This window comes from Chelonia mydas, chromosome 10 (assembly GCF_015237465.2).
Source record: "Chelonia mydas isolate rCheMyd1 chromosome 10, rCheMyd1.pri.v2, whole genome shotgun sequence".
Taxonomy (NCBI): domain Eukaryota; kingdom Metazoa; phylum Chordata; order Testudines; family Cheloniidae; genus Chelonia; species Chelonia mydas.
In genome coordinates this window covers 52,870,156-52,888,487 of record NC_051250.2, presented here as the reverse complement: position 1 = coordinate 52,888,487, position 18,332 = coordinate 52,870,156, and the positions used below count along the sequence as shown (strand labels likewise).

General features: G+C 42.7%; 1 protein-coding gene across 4 annotated transcripts in view; it reads right to left on the bottom strand.

Annotated features, from left to right (window-relative positions):
• ANXA2 (annexin A2) overlaps positions 1 to 11,574 on the bottom strand; it is a 54,030-nt gene extending 42,456 nt beyond the window's left edge. For 3 of the 4 annotated variants that reach the window (XR_006284598.1, XM_043524579.1, XM_037910463.2), the window contains exons 1-2: positions 11,418 to 11,574; positions 4,698 to 4,757 (exon numbers count right to left, since the gene is read on the bottom strand). Coding sequence is in view for 3 of the 4 variants with exons in the window: in XM_043524579.1 (XP_043380514.1) it covers positions 4,698 to 4,745 (48 nt within the window). In the remaining variant the exon portion in view is untranslated. The remainder of the gene's footprint in view (positions 1 to 4,697; positions 4,758 to 11,417) is intronic. The other variant, XM_037910464.2, reaches the window with a different exon arrangement.
• Between the last annotated feature and the right edge of the window lie 6,758 nt (positions 11,575 to 18,332).

Genomic DNA, 18,332 nt, shown 5'->3' with positions numbered 1-18,332 from the left:
TACTATGGTGGAGTAGGGAATCAGAATTAGTAGTGAATGAGTTATGTACAGTGGACCAAATTCTGTGCTCTAAGCAGCTGATGCATTTTACAGGATCAAAAACTTTTTAGCATTATTTTCAGGGTATAGTGCATCTTGAAAGCTCCCCAGTAATCACACAGGGAGCTTTGACATGCCTGGGGCCTGATTTCTGCCCAAATTCACCAGCAGGGGGCTCACATAATAGACAAAGGTTTTCAAACACTTAAGACTTATTTCCTTTGTACCTTCAAATTCTTTAAGGCAGTGGCTCTCAACCTTTCCATACCACTGTACCCCTTTCAGGAGTTTGGTTTGTCTTGCATATCCCAAGTTTCACCTCACTGAAAAACTACTTGCTTACCAAATTGGACATAAAAATATAAAAGCAGCAGTATTACTGACAAATTGCTTACTTTCTCACACTCATTTTTACCATATAATTATAAAATAAATCAACTTGAATATAAATATTGTACTTACATTTCAGCATATAGTATATAGAGCAGTATAAACAAGTCATTGTATGGAATTTGTACGGACTTCACTAGTGCTTTTTATGTAGCCTGTTGTAACACTGGGCAAATATCTAGATGAGTTGATGTACCCCCTGGAAGACTTCTGCATACCCCTGTGGGTACATGTTCCCCTGGTTGAGAACCACTGCTTTAAGGTCAAATTGTTAAAGAAGGGCATGTATTCAAGGCATCCTCAAAAGCATCACAAAAGTTATCTGCACAGCTGTCTATCCAGGATAAAACAGTGGCATACACACTGTGCGCTCCTTTGAAAGTCTGAGCTAATATGCAGAGACAGGGAAGCAAAAACATTACAGAATGAAACACCCATTGTTGTCCCTACCATTAACAGCCCCTTCAATCAAAGCAGCCAGAATTTTGCCCAGAGCCACACCACAGGATGCATGATTTTCCAGAATCGATACATTTAACTGCCAACAACAGTAAGTGGAAAAGCTTAATGCACTCCTGGAGAAATCAGTGTGCCTGAAAGATTCCTACTACAAAACCCACGTGTTACACAATACAAAATTGAAGGTTTCAACTGAGTAACATGGCATAGTTGGATAACCTGGCAAAGCTAACCATATTACCCAGGAGAGTTAGAGCTGAAAAAGCAAGGTGAGAGATGGCACTTTGGTATCTCATTCCCTCCCTATGCATTGTATGAGCCATTGGAACTGAATATTAGGCTGACAAATGGTATCTGCAATGTAGATGGGAAAAAATGGTCCCATTTAAGCTTCAGGATTGGTTCTTCCCAAATTGCTCAGGCACTCAAAGCCATATGCTGCCCTTGGATATGCAAGTAGTTCCTACTGTCTTTCTATTGAGTAGAACAGTGTTTGCTCATGCATCCAAAGGTATAATTTCAGCCCTAAAGTGTAAGCAACATGGGCAATTTGAGTAAAACCAGAGCAGAGAATGAAATAATGCTTTTCACTTATACAGTGCCTTTCAGCTGTGGATCACCAAATGCTTCACAAAGGTAGAGCATTACAAAGGGGAAAATGAGGTTAAGGCCAACATTCACAAGTGATTCATGACAGAGTGCCTCAGTTTTTTGGTGCCCAGATTGAGAAATCTTCAAGGAGCCTAATTCTCAGAGCAGGAGGGTGCTCAACTCTTGTCAAAAATCAGGGTCTCTTAAAAGATAGCTGACACTGGGAACCGAAAATCAATAGTCACTTTTGAAAACTGTGGCCTAAACAACTTGCTCAAGGTCACATTGAGTCAGTGGCAGAGTCATGACTAGAATCCAGGTTTCTTGACTCCCAGTGCTCTCCCCTAACCACAAGACAATGCTGCCTCTGAAAACTTTGTGGTAGGACACTGAGACTCTACCAGCAGTCATGGAGTTAACTTCAGCTCAGCCTCCTCCTTCCAGAGCACATTGAGGATAAGACTGAGATACTGCAGGGCTGGAGAGAGCAGCCAAATCAAGTTCCACAGGAGAAATCAGGACCATCCTTAAAGAGCAGTTGCTTGGGAGATGGGTGTTGTTATGCCTTGGAACAAGGAGGCATCCTCATAGAAGGCTTGTCTATGCAGGGAGTTATTCTGAATAGCTATTCCTAATTAACTCCACATGTGGATGCTCTTACTCCAGAATACAAGTGCCTTATTCCAAATTAGTTTTGTGGATTAGGCTAATTTGGAATAAGGCATGCTTAGTCTGGAATAAGAGTTTCCACACAGAGTTAATCAGGAACAGTTAATTCACTTTGAAGTCACATTTCCCTTATTCTGGATTAACTTCCATGTATAGAAGAACCTTTTCTCCCTACAGGTCTGAGGCAAAAGGCACAAATATCACTGTCTGGACCATTCTCTACCGAGAGACAGCAGCTCACTAGTCATCCTAATCATTGTAAATCATCTGTATGGATAACATTTAAGAAGTTATGTATCTACACTGGAAATTATGTTCTTGAAGCCTTGAAATTAGCGGTAGCCTTCGACAGCTTCTGTTCTGGCAGAGTGCGGTAGACGTTTATCTTTCTGTCTGGTCATTGTGGCTCACAAGGAGTCTATTTACATACTGAGCCACCAGCTAATCAAGATTGTGAAATCGACAAGGGATTGTGAAATCTATACAAAGGAACACAGAGCAAGAGGGTGCCTGGCTGATGAATAAAGATCAAAGGACTGTTTGGTATACTGGGGGTTGAAAAAAGAGACACTCAGGAGCCTTCACGTAGAGGACAAGCTGGCAGCATGTTTTGTCTCATGAAAAAAAGGAATACATCCAGGTCTACTTGGAAAAAAAAAAAACACTGGAAGGACTTTGGGGTGACCCTTGATCTAAAAGAAATGAAAATATTCATTACGTCTAGGTTCTAGAATGCAGCCAATGAATTTTACGTTTCCATTACTTCTACTTGAGATCATTTGAATTTTTTCCTCTTTGTTAAATAAACTGCTGCTTGTTTTCACCATAAAACATACCTAAGTGCAGCGTGTTAAGCGGAGCAGTGATCTGAGTAAGTGATCTCAGTGAAACTGGTAAACTGGAGAATGCTACTTCTTTGGGAGCAGCAAATCTGTGAATATTGTGGGTAGCCAGTGGACCAGGAGCTGGACACTCATGGGAGATGCTCAGAGGGCTCGGGAGTTGGAACATCCTATCAATAATATGCAGAGAAGAGAGGAGCCTGGGTAGGCTTAGAGGGGAGCGTTGTGTTGCCCAAGGCTGGTGGAGTCAGGACTGACCCAGAGCAAGCACAGATAAGGCTCTCACACTAAGGACAGATGGTAGCAAAGTGCCTCACAACCCCAGGAAGTGTCACAGTGTTCATTACTTGAAATTATCCGATTTTGGGAGGGTCTGGTTGAGGGTTAATTTTAATGTTTGGTTTGACTGGACAATTCTCTGATATTATTTAGGATTTACGTTTTATTGGTTAAATTTGAATAGCCAAAGAAGTTTTTTAATGAACGGAATATATTTGCAGTATTAACCCAGCTCTACTGTTTACTTGCATTAGGAGCAAGCTCCAAAAATAGGCAAAAAAGTCTGTGGTCACCCAAACCAGCTCTGCAAGTACCAGCCATGAAAACGTACCCAGCCAGAAGAAGAAGGTAGTCAGAACTGCAGAGCTGGGATTCACTTCCTCCCTGATTACAATCATAGGCAACCACAAATTTATGGCACAATATTCTGCTATTCCATTGTGATAATATCATCATGTACTGTTGCAACATCATGGATCATACATAAAGCCACCTGTGACTTTCTGGGACTGCTCCACTAATACCCTAACACAAATGCAGACACGGGGTAAGCTAGCACAAGTCTGCTAACAGCCATGGCCTCATGCTAGACCTGGTAGAATATTATGGGCGGGCAGGGGAGGAGAGAGAAATTGGGGGTTTTTGGTACAGAAAATTAACGGGGGGGGGGGGGGGGGGAGAGACGGGACAGGGACACATCTGGTGTTTTGACCAAAAAAACAAAACAAAACAAAACAAAACAAAAAACACACCAAAATTTTCAACTTTCAGTAATCAAAAACTGAAAAATTTCAGTTTTTCAATTTTTTTTCCCAAACAAAAAGCTGAGCATTTCTGACATAAATGAAAACATTTCCATTTTCATCAAAAAAAAATGATGCAGGAAAAAAAAGCATTTCCTGAGCAGCTCTAACACACACCACTTATACACCAACTCTGGAATTGGCCCAATCTCGGTCTTTTTCTCTTTCTTCTCCACCTCTCTTGTTGTTTGGATGGCATAAACGGTAGGGATGTTTCCCTCCCCTTCCTGCTGCTAACCCTCCTGTCCATTTGGAGAGGTAGGGAGGAGTCACACCAACTCCGTCTTAGTCTGTCTGCTCAGTGTTCCCCGCGTTGCCTTTACCCTGTCAAGCAGCACTAGTACCAAACCATCAGCTTTGGAGAATCCTTAATTAAACCCAGGGACTCCTCAAGAGATGTGTGGTGCCCTATGGGTCACATATCTCTCTCGCACCAGAGATGGAGTATCACTGGCCTAGCTTTTAGTCTGGGTCAGTTCAAGTATGTGGAGTCTCATAGCCTCACCTTACAATCAGTACAGTTCGGTCTCAACCCTAACAAAGGCATCCTGGAAAGGAAACAAGATATGACTTTTTCTTAAATGCCTATCAAATCTCTTTTCTAGCTCCTCACAGTGATACTTACATCTCCCTCAAGGGTGAGCTTGCCTAGAATTTCATGGACCGTGGACATCTTGAAAGGAAACTGGAGGGGGGAAAAAAAAAAGAGAGAGAGACTTCATAAACATTTTTTTCTTTTTTTTTTACACCAACACGCTACAGCACATTAAACTAGCCCTGTTATACCATCACACCAAAGTTAGGACAATCCAGCAAGAGCTGAAATAACAAGTAAGCGAGTATCTCAAGAGTATACAGTAAATGGCATACATCACAACTGGATAGGAATTGGCCTTCACTCTCCTATATGTCAGTAGGTGACTATTATTACTCTAATCACTTTTGCTGACCTTTTAAATTTCAGTCAATAAGTTTCAGGAATGCACTGATGTTGCCTAAATGCCTCCCGTTTACCCCCTTGAAAAAATTCTACTCCTCATGATGATTTAGGACCCTCCTAGTCAAACAATACTACTGCCCAGGCAAAGAAACCAGACTTGTCAGATCTCCAGTAAGTTGAACTCCTACCAAAAAACAAAAAAACCACCACCCAAAAAACCCGCAAACACATTTCAAAATCAATACCACACATCAACTGAGGGCCATTTCCTAAAAATCAGAGTCATGACTCTAATTAATGACTGCTTTGCTAGATCACCACCACAGTAAGGATACTACATTAGTGATTTTTTGAACACACAGACACTGATCAACTTCTTTTTAGTATCAACAAATTTATTTTAGAGAAACTGTACCCTCGGCCCAGACAACTGCCAAAAAGCAATTAAAAACAACTGCTTTAGGCAAATGATCTGCAACTCAGAGGCTAAATTCCTCAATCACAAGTCTTGAAATAACTTAAATTTGCAGAGGCCATTTGTATTTTACAGAAGCAGCTGATGTTATTTGATCTGGAACACTTGAGCCAGAACACTTGCCTAACTTTACTACTTTGCACTTGAATGGTTAAACAGTTTCTAATATTGCTACTAAAAAAATAAAAATTACAAGCCAGGGGCACAAATAGTGATTAGCAGTATGAGTATCAGATCACAAATAATAAGGACCCCATCAAAATACAGGCTCCAAAAGGAACAATGTAATGGAGTAGGATAATCTGCATCATTGTGTGGGGTAGCCTCCGTTGCCAAAAAGCTTATCCATTTCACATCACAGCCAAGGCAACAAATTTCCTTCTCAGCAATACTTGGTGATGGAAACTAAGCATGCTGAAATGTTTAAAATTCCAAAGACTATTGGTTTTTAAGCACCTAATATGATCATACTTCTAGATGTATGAAAAATAAGCCTAATGTGCATAGATCCTATAAAAATGAACATGTCAATTGGACAAGCTGATGCCATTATACCATTTTTCCCTGACAAGTTTGGTTTCTTTGCCTCGGCAGTACTATTGTTTGATTGGGAGGGTTCTAAATCATCATGAGTAAGAGGAGGAGAATTTTTTCGAGGGGTGTAAATGGGAGGAGTTTGGACAACATCACTGCATTCCTGAAATTCTGGCAGGAAGGTAGGAGCTCCCAAATTCCACTAGCAAGGAGAGAAATGTAGCCATTTGTGTCACCTTCTGATGGTGCCACTGAAATAAGCAAAAAAACAAAAACAAAAAAAACCGAGGAGTACTTGTGGCACTTTAGAGACTAAAATTTACTTGGGCATAAGCTTTCATGGGCTAAAACCTACTTCATCGGATGCATGCAGTGGAAAGAATATACACACACAGAACATGAAAAAATGGGTGCTGCCATACCAACTGTAATGAGACCATTAACAATATTTATTAATTAATAAATAGTTAATAAGCATTAACTATTTCATCAGTTAAAATTGAAGGTTGCCTTCTGAGGACTCCAGCACCAAGAAATCTAGTGGAAATGTCGAACAGGGAAAAGGAACCAGCTAGATTAGACAGAGGCATTTCTGCTAACAAGTGAGAAATAATGCTAATACCTGCTAATACCACTAATCTTAGGCAGTACGCTATGTTAAGGTGTTGGAAACTAGACATTTGCACGTTTAGACCAACAGCACTGCCTGTACATCACCCGCATGCACAAATTTAGCACACATAGGATCAGGATATTTGTCCTCAGTACACTAGACCAAGAAACTTAACGAGAGTATATTCAACCTCCCTCTGAATTCCTCCCTCCCAGGGTCTCAGCAATGCTCCTCCTGCTGCCAGTTCTCCTCTTTCTCCTCCCCATTACCTCGCTCCCCTGATCCATCTCCCTGCTCCCAGACACCCTACCCTGCCCACGTCCTTTCAGTGAGTCTTCCAACTGCCAGCCTGGCACTCAAGAGTCAGATGGGCAACAAATAGCTCAGAGGCAGCTCACGTTTGAGGGAGTTCGTGAGTTCCAAACAGGAGAGATTTGCGGTAGGACTCCCTCTACAAGAATTCCCATCCACTTCCCAATTGCTGGAAACTCTTCCTCATCCTTGAGTTAGTATATCCCAACCCCTTACAATACAGTACCCAGTTTCCAAGTGTGGCTCTCTTGAAAGCAGATGAGAGTTCTAAGAGTTGATACCAAGCAAACAATCCTCTCTGTCACTCAGGATCATCAAAAGATGGGATGAGAAGATACAATCAGCCAGTGCTGCTAAAGAACATGATGATCTTGTGAGGAAAACATTCAAAAGAAAATAAGCATTGGTCCCTAGATACCTTTGCAGTACTATGTGGTATTGCTGAAAAAAGGGGCCCGGTGTAATACGTTACATAAGGTAAGAAATAAGGCATTATATCTTTTAATACAAAAATAGAACCTACCTCTGCCCATATCCCCCAAGCACCATATTTTTAGCGACAGTATTATATTTGGCTAAGACGACAACATCATGAATGTTTATTTTTCTTCAGCCCCCACCCCGTCTGGAACAATCTCGGTGAGAAAAGAACAAAGTTTAAACTCCGCTCATTTTCCTATGGAATAATTAAGATATAGTATCTAAGGGAGGAAGTTTGGGATAACATCCACTGCATTGAAATAATCAGTCTTAGGACAGAAATCCAGAACAATCCAGGTCCAGCCCTTAAAAAGAAGCAACAGAGAGAAAGACTTAAAAGGTCTTGCACAAGCCTTAATCATGAGGATTGTGATATGGCACTTACATTATGAAAGCCAAAGTACTAGTTATTTCTTAATAAAAGTTAATGTTACAAACAAGGCAATCTTTGTACTGAAGATGCTCTAAAATTGATCATCAAGACATATGACTAAGAAAACCTTTGGTCTCGCATGCCACAAAGAACTAAAAAGCTCCACTGAAAGCTGAAGTGAATGCATTTGCACTAAAGTCTTTCACACAGCAACAATCGCCAGACAGCTTTTTGCAAGCCTGCCATTTCTAAATCAAATAAAAACCACACTGAATCAGGCCTGTTGGAACATAAAACTTGAACGGAATCCAGTAACTGAGATAACACACCCTCTTGTACAGTTGAAAATGGTATGTTCATGGAGAAACCAAATAATGCTATAGCAACCAAAAGCCAATCAGAACCAGGTTTAGTGCAGATCAAAAGAAAACTGGCAGCATAATGGGAGTTTCTGTAAAATCAAGGTTGCAGATAAAGATCTTCAATTACAGAATAAATGTGAAGATAGTCACAAGTTCCTTCATTAGAATTTTGGCCCCATATCAGTCAAGACACACTCGCTGTCCTCAAGTAAACCCCCTTGTTACTGGTGAAGTTCTGACTAATACAGTTTGGATTTGGATGTATTTAAAATAAAAACCACATGCACAGTCTTGCTCTTCTTTAAACTGAAAGGAATCTGGGCCTCTATCCCCAAACCTTTAAGGCAAGACTTCATACTTGTAGACGAGCTGAAGCAATCTGTTTTTCTTTCAGAAGGCTATCATGTGATCCTGAATCACAATTTCACTATTTCTTTTTTTTAATAATACACAGAGAAGTGAGAGATCTCAGTTATTCTTTGCTGAGAGAAGATGCCGTTCAGATACTTGCAGGTCAATTGCCCACACTGTTATTGGTCTCTGTCTGATCCCCACCCACATAACAACCATCGGGCAATCTGGTGATAATGCTATAGGAGGTCATGTTGATTTAGACACAGCCTCAGCTCTCTTGGTTTCTGAGCACAGTTCAGATGTGTCATGAAAGAAAACATGCAGAGGTTCCAGGAAAAAAATTCCAGATGTTGACTGAACAAGCAGCAGTCATCATGTGAGAAGGCAGCTAACCTATGGTCCTACCCTGAAAACGTGGATGACAGGAAAGGGTGTTCCCAGGTGGGGCAAAGAAATAGCGAATGAAAGAATGGAAGCTCTTACAATCAAAAGTCCATATGGTTTAAGACTTCCAACCAAGACAGGGTGTGGCAACAGGGGAGCTTTGCTCAGAGGCTAGGGGGAAAGTGGGGAAGAGGAAGAAAAATACCACAAAAAAAGTAAAGGAACAGAATGTCTTTGAACAAGGACCAAAAGTCATATTTATTTGAACACGATGGTGACTGGAAATACAGCAGGTCAGGCTGTGTCCCCAAGCCGTACCCCAGAGCTTAGGAGGACAAATGAAGCCCCTGTCTGGGTCATGAATTGATTAAACTTGAAAGGAAAAGATTCCATAGGCCATATCTGAAAAACGTTATTTCGATCTATTAGCAATGCACAATATCTTAAGACTCACTCTCTTCCACCGGTCAATACTACATAATCCAGGAGAGGTAGATGTTCCATTTTAGGAATATGCCAATTGCCTATATCATACATGAGTGCTTAACCAACAGTAAAGCTAGGACTTCTCTATATCTATATTTAAAATAGAATATTCCTGAGATCCTGCAGGAAAACCTATTATTAAAAACCATTCCATAAAAGAGCAACTAGAAAAATACTGAACAGCCCCAGTGAGTGTACCACCAAACCAAGCAACAGAAGTAACATACAAATCCTGCAACATCAACCCAAGAAGGAAATCTCTGTCCTACCACGAACCTACCCTGCAGAGCCCACTTAATTTAGGAACTCGACAAGCAGGCAGTGTCCACGTATAGGACTAAGTGCATCTTTCAACTGAACTCTCTCAATGGCATAGAACATTAACCTTGAGTAACTATGTCACCTCTTTCAGTCTTCATTTATTTCCACGTACAAAAGTGCTCTTTATTCAGAGTCCTAATGCATACTATTGCAATAGTTTTATGAATAGTGAACCCTAAACTGTCCTGTAACTGTCCAGTAATGAGCCAAATCTGTACATGGCCTCCCTGAAAGCACCCTAGTATTCCTCCAGTTATATTCCTCACTCATCCACAGCAGGGGTGGTGCAAAGGCTTCCCATCCTGACACTGACGCACAAGGCCAAAAGAGCAGCACAACCTCAGCAATTCTGCTAATGGGGGGAACGGGACATAAAACAGAACAGCACCCCAGCCACACTACAATACTCCATGCCAGACAGCACGTACATTTGCATGGTTGGGGGAACAAGGTATAAGAGGAGAAGTGAGGCTCAGCTATGGAGATTCATTATCGAAAGCTACTTGTGTAGGAAGACTGCAGGGGCAGAAACTGCTAGAATAGCTACAGTGGCACTGCTCCACCACACCCTGAGAAAGCAAGAGTGAGTAAGTATTCTATTCTCTGTAACCCAGAGCCCCACAAGTGGGGCCCATTTACTCAGGTTATGTGTGGGGGTCACACTTTGTTCTGTAATGTCTAACATTAGCTTAGTTACACCTGAATGAAACTTGCATTTAAACTGAAAGTCTAAAGCTCAGCTGATTATCTAAAATAAATCTTCTCTGCAAAGCTTCTGGTTGAAAAGTGAATCTTACCTATGGCAAAAATCGCTCATTCAAAGAGCCTTGATGTACTTTAACAGGGGAAGAAAAGGGAACTAGTTCTTAAATGACTTCTTAGTATTCTGGGACCAACTCCTCCTGGTAGGGGTTATTAAAGAAACCCCCTTTTTCTTCACCCCAGACAAGGATAATACTGACATATCAATATGGTAGTTTCATACTAACAAGTTTAAAAACAAGACTTATTTGATCATCTGAAACCACTTGCACGTGCAACAAAACACCGAGAACCACCTTTAAAAGAGGTTGGGGGGGCGAGGGGGGAAGAGAACAATGCAGCAAAAATTTAAAAAAGACGGGGGGGGGAGTTGGGAGACACACTCTACTCCCTGGAGGCCACACCCAACATTGCAGTCTGGCGATTTCTCGGATTAACAGCCACGACATCTAGCAGCCTAGCAAAGAGCCTGGTATTTGTAGCGTAAGCAATTGTGTTGATTACTTTATTACAGGTTCTAGTTACTGCCTCCTAAGGCTGTTGTTCTGTGCAGCCCCTCTCCCCGTTCCTCTCTTCTCCCTCTCTCTGGAGTCCACTGCCAGCTCCAGTTACCTTACACCTCCTCCTAGGTTCCTTAAAATAAATTTCATCTGGAACATCAGAAGCGGGGTGTGTCCCTGGCAGAGGAAACTCCTGTGCGTTTCCTAGCCCTACACAGCCCAGCTCCCCTGCAGATACTCGGCTGGAAAACGGTCTTGCTCCCCGAGAGCTTTGCTCGGCGAGGCTGTTTCAAATACAAAAACTTTCAGAAACAACGTCTGCGAATCGAGCCGCCGGGTGCCCCGGGGCGCTTTTCTTCGCTAACGCCCCCGCCGCGAATGCCCAGGCGGTGCTAGCCCCCCGGCCGGGGGCAGCAGGCGCAGCCAAGCTGGGGGAGGGGGCCACTTACCTGGGGCAAAGCACAGGCTGCGCCAGGCTCCTCGGGACTCAGCGAGGGAAGACGATGGCAGCTTGGGTGGGGATTTTGTACAGAGCCACATCTACAGTCTGGCCTAGTCCCCACCCCCGGCGCTTCCCAGCCTCTCCCCCGCCCTTCGTCCAGCCTGCGGCAGCCTGAGGAGAAGCGCCCCACCCCAGGCTGCCTCTGACTCATCAGCCCTTTGACTCACGCTGCCTGGGCACACCAGGGTTTGGCAACCTCCGGCGGGGCGGGGGGGCAGCTGCCCGCAGAGAGCGGGGAGGGGGGGGGGGCATTGCACAGCATCGAGCCCTCGCCTCCTGCTGCCCCAGCCCGTTGGTGGTTTGTTTGGGCTGCAGGGAGTTACGGTCAATTCGCGCTCTTTGTTCCTGAGCTAAATAGCGATGTGCTGTGAGGTGTCCAGGCTGCACAGCGCCCCTCACCTCCAAGCGCACTGCAGCCTCCCACAGGAAGGGCCTTGCACTGAGCACCCTCCGCTGGGGCCTGCTGTGTGGAGCACAGAAGGGGAGACAGTCTCCCTCCACCCTCAAGAAGTTCACAAGATAACCAGGCTATTCTTAATAATACCCAGCCCTTAGATCGCGCTTTCCATCCCTAGCTTACAAAGTACTTTATAAAGGATGTCAGGCTAGGTATACCCATTTTACGTATGAGGAAACTGAGGCACAAGTTGGCACTGACATGCCCAAGGTCACCAGCTCAGCTGGGACCATAACCCAGGGCACAATAGTCCCACTCCAGTGCTCTAGGCCCAAGGCCGCACAGTTGCTAACATGATTTAGCTATAGGAGTAACACCTGCTGCATTGTTACCAGCTTTGCCTGTTACTTTGGGGTATGCTCATTTATTAGGGTTACTCTTCTGGGCAGTTTGGGGAGGTTTCTGTCCTTCTATCAATGTACGGCTTGTGTCACTTGTGTTCTCATATGGAGCTGTACTTCTCCCTGATGCAAGTTCCCTCCCCATGGAGCTCTCCTGCAGGACCTAGGTTCCCCAGGGCTGGGTTCTTCCAGCCCCAGAATCAGATGAACACACACACAAGCACTGTAACTCCCGAGGTGTGCATACTGCCAAGCCACTTAGTGTGCAGAAACTCGCAGATGCAGAGCTCTAAAAAAGCCACCCCGATGAGAGGCATCGAGCTTTCTGTGCTGTGGCTACAGCACTGCAATTGGCCTCCAGCAGGTGTCCCATGGAGGCCTGTTCTCGCCTCTCTAGCCATCAGCTTGAACTCTACTGCCCTGCCCTCAGGTGACCAGCTGTCATCCCCACCCCGTACATTGCTGTGCAAACCAGAGTCACGGTCTTTAGGAGCAGGATGTGATTAATGGCCCTGCACACTTGCATCAACACGACTCCAATGGTCGACTTTCCCACTCAGAATTGGGTAGCAACTGATTGGTAGCAGGCTGGAATAGCCAGCTTCCACAGTGCAATTGCCACACGCTTCTCCAGCAACAGGGCAGCTCTCATTCTCGTGTTCTTTTTATTTCTTCACCTGTTCTTGATCACATTATCAGAAGCTCCTATCTTTTTAAAATTCACCTATTAATCTTTACGTCTTGGCACTTTTCTCCTCTGTCCCAACTTTGTTTGTCTCCCTGTCACCTCAGAATGATGTTTGAGATAAATCTGCTTAGCAAATGAACAGAGAAGTTCAAGCCAAACTGATGTATAACCCAGGGGGCAGACCAGCCTTTAAACTCCGAGAAAAATACAGATTTGCCACTCTCTTAAATTGATCACAGGCTACACTTGAAGTTAAATATAAATATCAACTCAGATTCTCAGGATAGTAAACATACATACACGACCACTATGAAAGAACAGACCTTCTCTGAAGGATCCTGCTTCAGTAGATATTAATCATTCTTTGTGAACATGTAAAGTGTTTAATCTCTGATGTCAGAACGTAGGATTTTCAGTAGTAAGGTCTGCAATAATTTACACACTAGAAGTCTTATAGAATTGTAACTCTGCTGCGTGTTTAGATAGTACATTGTACATCAAAGCCATGTTTTATCCAACTCAATACAGCAGAGCCGGACATCGTGTTAGGTACTCCACCGAACAAGCTAATCAATGGGATGGGTTCTTTTCTGTGCAATGTAATTCCTGTGTACAGGTCATGTTCTGCTCAGAATTCAATTTACTTGAAATGCTCCCTTTTAAAGGGCTATAATTATCCCTGGGAAAGATCTTGTATGTAAGATAGATCTCACATACTCTCATTTGTATAATTTTAAGGAATTCATCATTATAATAAGAAAAAAATGCAGGTGGAGTTAGGTTTGTATCACAGAAATAGAACTCCAGTTATATCTGGGCACATGGGAGGCAGTGTCCTCTAGTGGACAGGACACTGGACTGGGAGTCAGGAGACCTTGGGTCTATTCCTGGCTCTGCTACTGATTTGCTGTGTGACCTTAGGCAAGTCACTTCATCTCTCAGTGCCTTCCCCCCCAACTTTTTGTCTGTCTTTTCTATTTAGATCATAAATTCTTCAGGGCAGAGCCTGCCTCTTACTATATGTTTGTACAGCACTTAGCACAATAGGGCCCGAATATCAGTTGGGGCTTCACGATCCAATGGCTGGAAGTTGAAACTCAACAAATTCAAATGGGAAATAAGATATCATTTGTCAAAGTGAGAGCAGTTAACCACAGGAACAAGAATCATGGTGGATTCTCCAGCAAAGGCAATTTTAAAATCAAGTTTGGAATTTTTTAAAAAAATGTTCTAGTTCAAAAGGAATTATTTGGGGGAAATTCTATGGCCTGTGTTATACAGGAAGTCAGACTAGATGATCACAGTGGTCACTTTTGGCCTTGAAATGTATGAAATAATAAATAATAATAGCTGAATCCCTCAAGCTCCTGCAACTTCAGAGTGGCTAGAGGTTGCCTTTGGGATTGTCTGACGTGACTCTTCAACCAAACAAAATCATGTTGTAGCAGAACTTCATTGTTCTGAAATTTGATTCTAGCCCTGTTATTTGAATTCAGAGTTGTGGTTTTGCTTTGTTTTCCTAACGGGTTGAGGTTAAAGATAATCCAGTACAATAGAAACATTTCTAACAATACTACATTTTATATTTCTACAACAGCTATGTAAACTATCCTAGACGGTTACTTACACCACAGCTACTGATGAAGGGGATGTATGCTGTATGAAACTAAAGTACTGCACAGTTCCATGGCCACTGGCCAGCTTTGCATTGCCATCTGCCCCCCTCTGGCAGATGAACCGAATGAGAGAAATGAAATGGTCAGCTGGTGGCTGGGAAGTCCACTGAAAAGTAGAGGTCCACAAGAACAGGGCCATTTCCCAAAGATCTTGGCTGATCAGCACTCTACCCCTGTTCATCCATACCATAGCTCTTGGCCTGCTGTGTTGCCTTTGATCTTTAAGGCAGCACTACAGATCCACCTGATATTGCTCAGTGATAGGATGTGCATTTTATTTTGTTGAAAAGTGTGCTAACTCACGGAGGCTGAGAGTTCTCCAGAAGTGAAGATGCTCAAGGGGGTAAATTATTCCATCAAGGCAATGGAATAAATTACACCCAACAAATTGCTTCAAGATTCACCTGTTTTGTATGATACATTAGGACCAATTTTCCTTAGTTAAGTCTACCCACTTCAGTCAGATGTTGTTGTCTGGGCTATGGCTTCTCAAACATTGATGAGATACAGATCTCACATTCTGCACTTATTTAGTGCCTCTCACTGGAGGATCTCAAAGCACTTTACAAACACTGCTTTGGATCTTAGGAGCCAACATTTTTGGTAGTTAGTAAAAGACCCCTTCCTCCTCCCTCCCATTCTGCTGGTGTGTCCTTAGCTTTCTCCTTATCTCCCAGTGCACCCTTATCCCTGGGCATGTCTTCTGCTACCATCTCTATGGTGACTACTTGTAGATATACTTCTCTGCTCTGTTCATTGTCATCTTTCTGATTGTATCTCATGACAGATCTTCCTAGATATCCCACCAAGTGGATCTCAGCTGAATTTCAGCTTTCTTCCCAAAGCCTTTCTACTCCCTCTCTTGCCTGTCATCACTGGAAATCCCCCCATGCTCCCTGTCCTTTGAATTCACAATTCACCTGTAAATGTTTGTCTCCTTTCCCCCCAGAAAGGTCCTTCCAGATACAGAGTAATGTCTAGGGGGAGTGGGATCTGACTGAGGGGAAGGGAGTGCTCTGCCCACTTCCTAGAAACACCTGCCAATGGTGCCAAAGAAGCATGCATGCTAGGACTATAATTACAGGTGCAGTTTCAATGATGAAAAAGCCCTATTAAATATAGACACAGGCTAATAATGGTAAAGCTGTTTCAAGGCAACATTGTACACACTGCTGTGCTAAAGTCGCCATTCCTGGTCAGGCTTGACTCATTATGGCCAAATCCCACTCGGCTGATTGTCCAGTGCTAACAGAAACACAGTGTGGGATTAGCACTATGTTTACACATGTAGTGTAGGATATACAGAATGAATGAGCCCCACCCAAACAGGGCAGGTACCCTACTACAATTTGCTACCTATGTTACTGCCCTTCATTTATCACAAGTATTTAAAGACAGGCTTTATAGTTTTCTGAGCACACTGAATTAGTTCAGTTGGATTTCTAAATTGAAACACCAATGCCCAGCTACTTGGTCTTTCATTATGTAACATGGACCTACTAGTCTCATCCTACGGAGGTTAGAGATTGCCTACATACACAGGAAGAGAGAAATAAAAACACACTTGATAAATACCAAGAACTGATAGTGTAAATGAGCTAAGTGTCTACACAGAGTGAATGAAATAGTCACAGGACACACAAACAAACATTCCTATTGTGTGGAATCATGTTTCAATGAATTTCCTGAATACAAGGAAGGATTTCCTGACACTCTGTTCTAAAGCAAAATATCTGGCTGCCTTCAGGGGGCTGCTCCAATCCATTACACCACTTTAAGTATAAAAAGAAAATCAGACACTGAAAGGGGGAAAATCCACCAAGCAGCCTCAGTGTGTCATTGAGGGGGAGAGACTAGTTATTCTGCCTAAATCTCAATATTTTTGCTGGCTTGTGTCTCAAAGACTCTAGGGATATTTTTTCAAAAATCTTCCACCATTGCTGAGACTGATTCAGCTCTGGTGTTATCACTGGTAGGCATCTCAGGGCTTGGCTACCTCACACTATCCAGCTGCGCACAAGTCTGTGTAGACCTTGCTGCCACACAATAAGAGGTCCCTAACTGCACTTGAATCTACTCCAGTTTCAAAATGGGACAGATCAAAGCCCATCAGGGAACTTTTTGTGTGTGGCAGCAGGGCCCACACAGACACTTAGTGCACAGCAGGCTAGTGTAAGGTAGATTTACACCCCAGCTTGTGGCAAACTAAGTGTTCATATACACAAGCCCCTAGTGTAGATGGACTGCTGCTTCTGCCTGTGTTTTAAGCACCATCACAATTAGGTTGTGAGCAGGATTAAATGACAGAGTACTTAAAATGTTGGCAGCAGCCAGCTGTCTGGCTGCGCTAGCGTTCCCCTGGGTTGCTGACACCAGTGTTAGCAACAGTAGGAAATTAGGGAAAAAATGTTCCGAGTGCAAATAGGGCCTTTGGCAATTGTGGTGGAAACAGCATGTATAACTACTCCACAACTTGCTGTTCCTGGGGAATGACATAGGAGCAACACTAGAAGATGGAAGCTTCAGAAAACTTAAGAGATTTTCTCCTTAGAAAGTTGTCACAGAAAATCAGCTCTATTTCTGTACTACTGCTTACCTGCAAGCTACTCTTCCATTTCAGTGACTCACAGTATAGCCAATTTTGTAGTTTGGATAAACAACAGGTCCCTGCCAAAGGGTGGGAAGGTTGTAAAACCTACTGATTTGGAGCAATAGTCTTGTAATGTTCAAGGAATGTAGTTAAGTATCAGATTCAAACTCATTTTAAACAATCCTTAGACAAGACACTCTTTCCCAGTAAAATGAATGAAGCAACTATGTATCAGTACCTATGTACTGTAGCAACTTTCCTGTATAAATACTTAAGATTGACAGATCTAACTCTAACATGCCCCTTCAAAAAACAAAACAAAACAAAGCACGTGCACGCACGCACACACACACATACATATCACGGAGATTAAAAAACTCAGCACTGACAAGCAGCACTATAGTATTACAACAAGCAAACCCCTTTGGTGTACAAATTTTTCACTTTGCTTTTCAGACATAGAGATAGGTTTCTTTTTGGTTTCAAGATCTAGAGGATATCCCTCAAGAAAAGTAATTGCAAATCAAGCATTGTTGAGGCAATGCAGTGATAACCAGAGCCTAAACTGATGTTGATGAAATACATTCTGTTGAAACTTTTCAGATACAAAGATTGTTGAACTTTTTCTACCACCTCTCTCTGACACACAAACAGGCATGTGCACACCCCCCAATAACTAAATTACAGAAGGACTTTGTTGCTTTTACTTTCCCAATGTATTACTGAAGAGGCTGAGACAAATATAATCAACTTTTGTCCCACTTTTTTTTCCAAAACATTTTTATATACACAAGGAAATCCATGTTTTATATCATATTTTCAATGGTATAAACGCCACATTAGACAAAACATATGCATCTCACCACCTACACCATGTATACCCTTTCCTGTTCTGTGCTCTACCATATCTGAATAAAAGTGATGCTCAGGTTTTTTATTTATATTGTGGTCATGCCTAGGAGTCCAAATTGTGGACCACATGGAACAGAAAGATGGTCCTGTCCCAAAGAGTTTAAAATTTACAATTCAACAAATAAATATTCCTTTAGCAAACACAGTCACCAAAGCGGTAACTACTTAAACAAGTGTATTCAAATCAGATTTTAATTT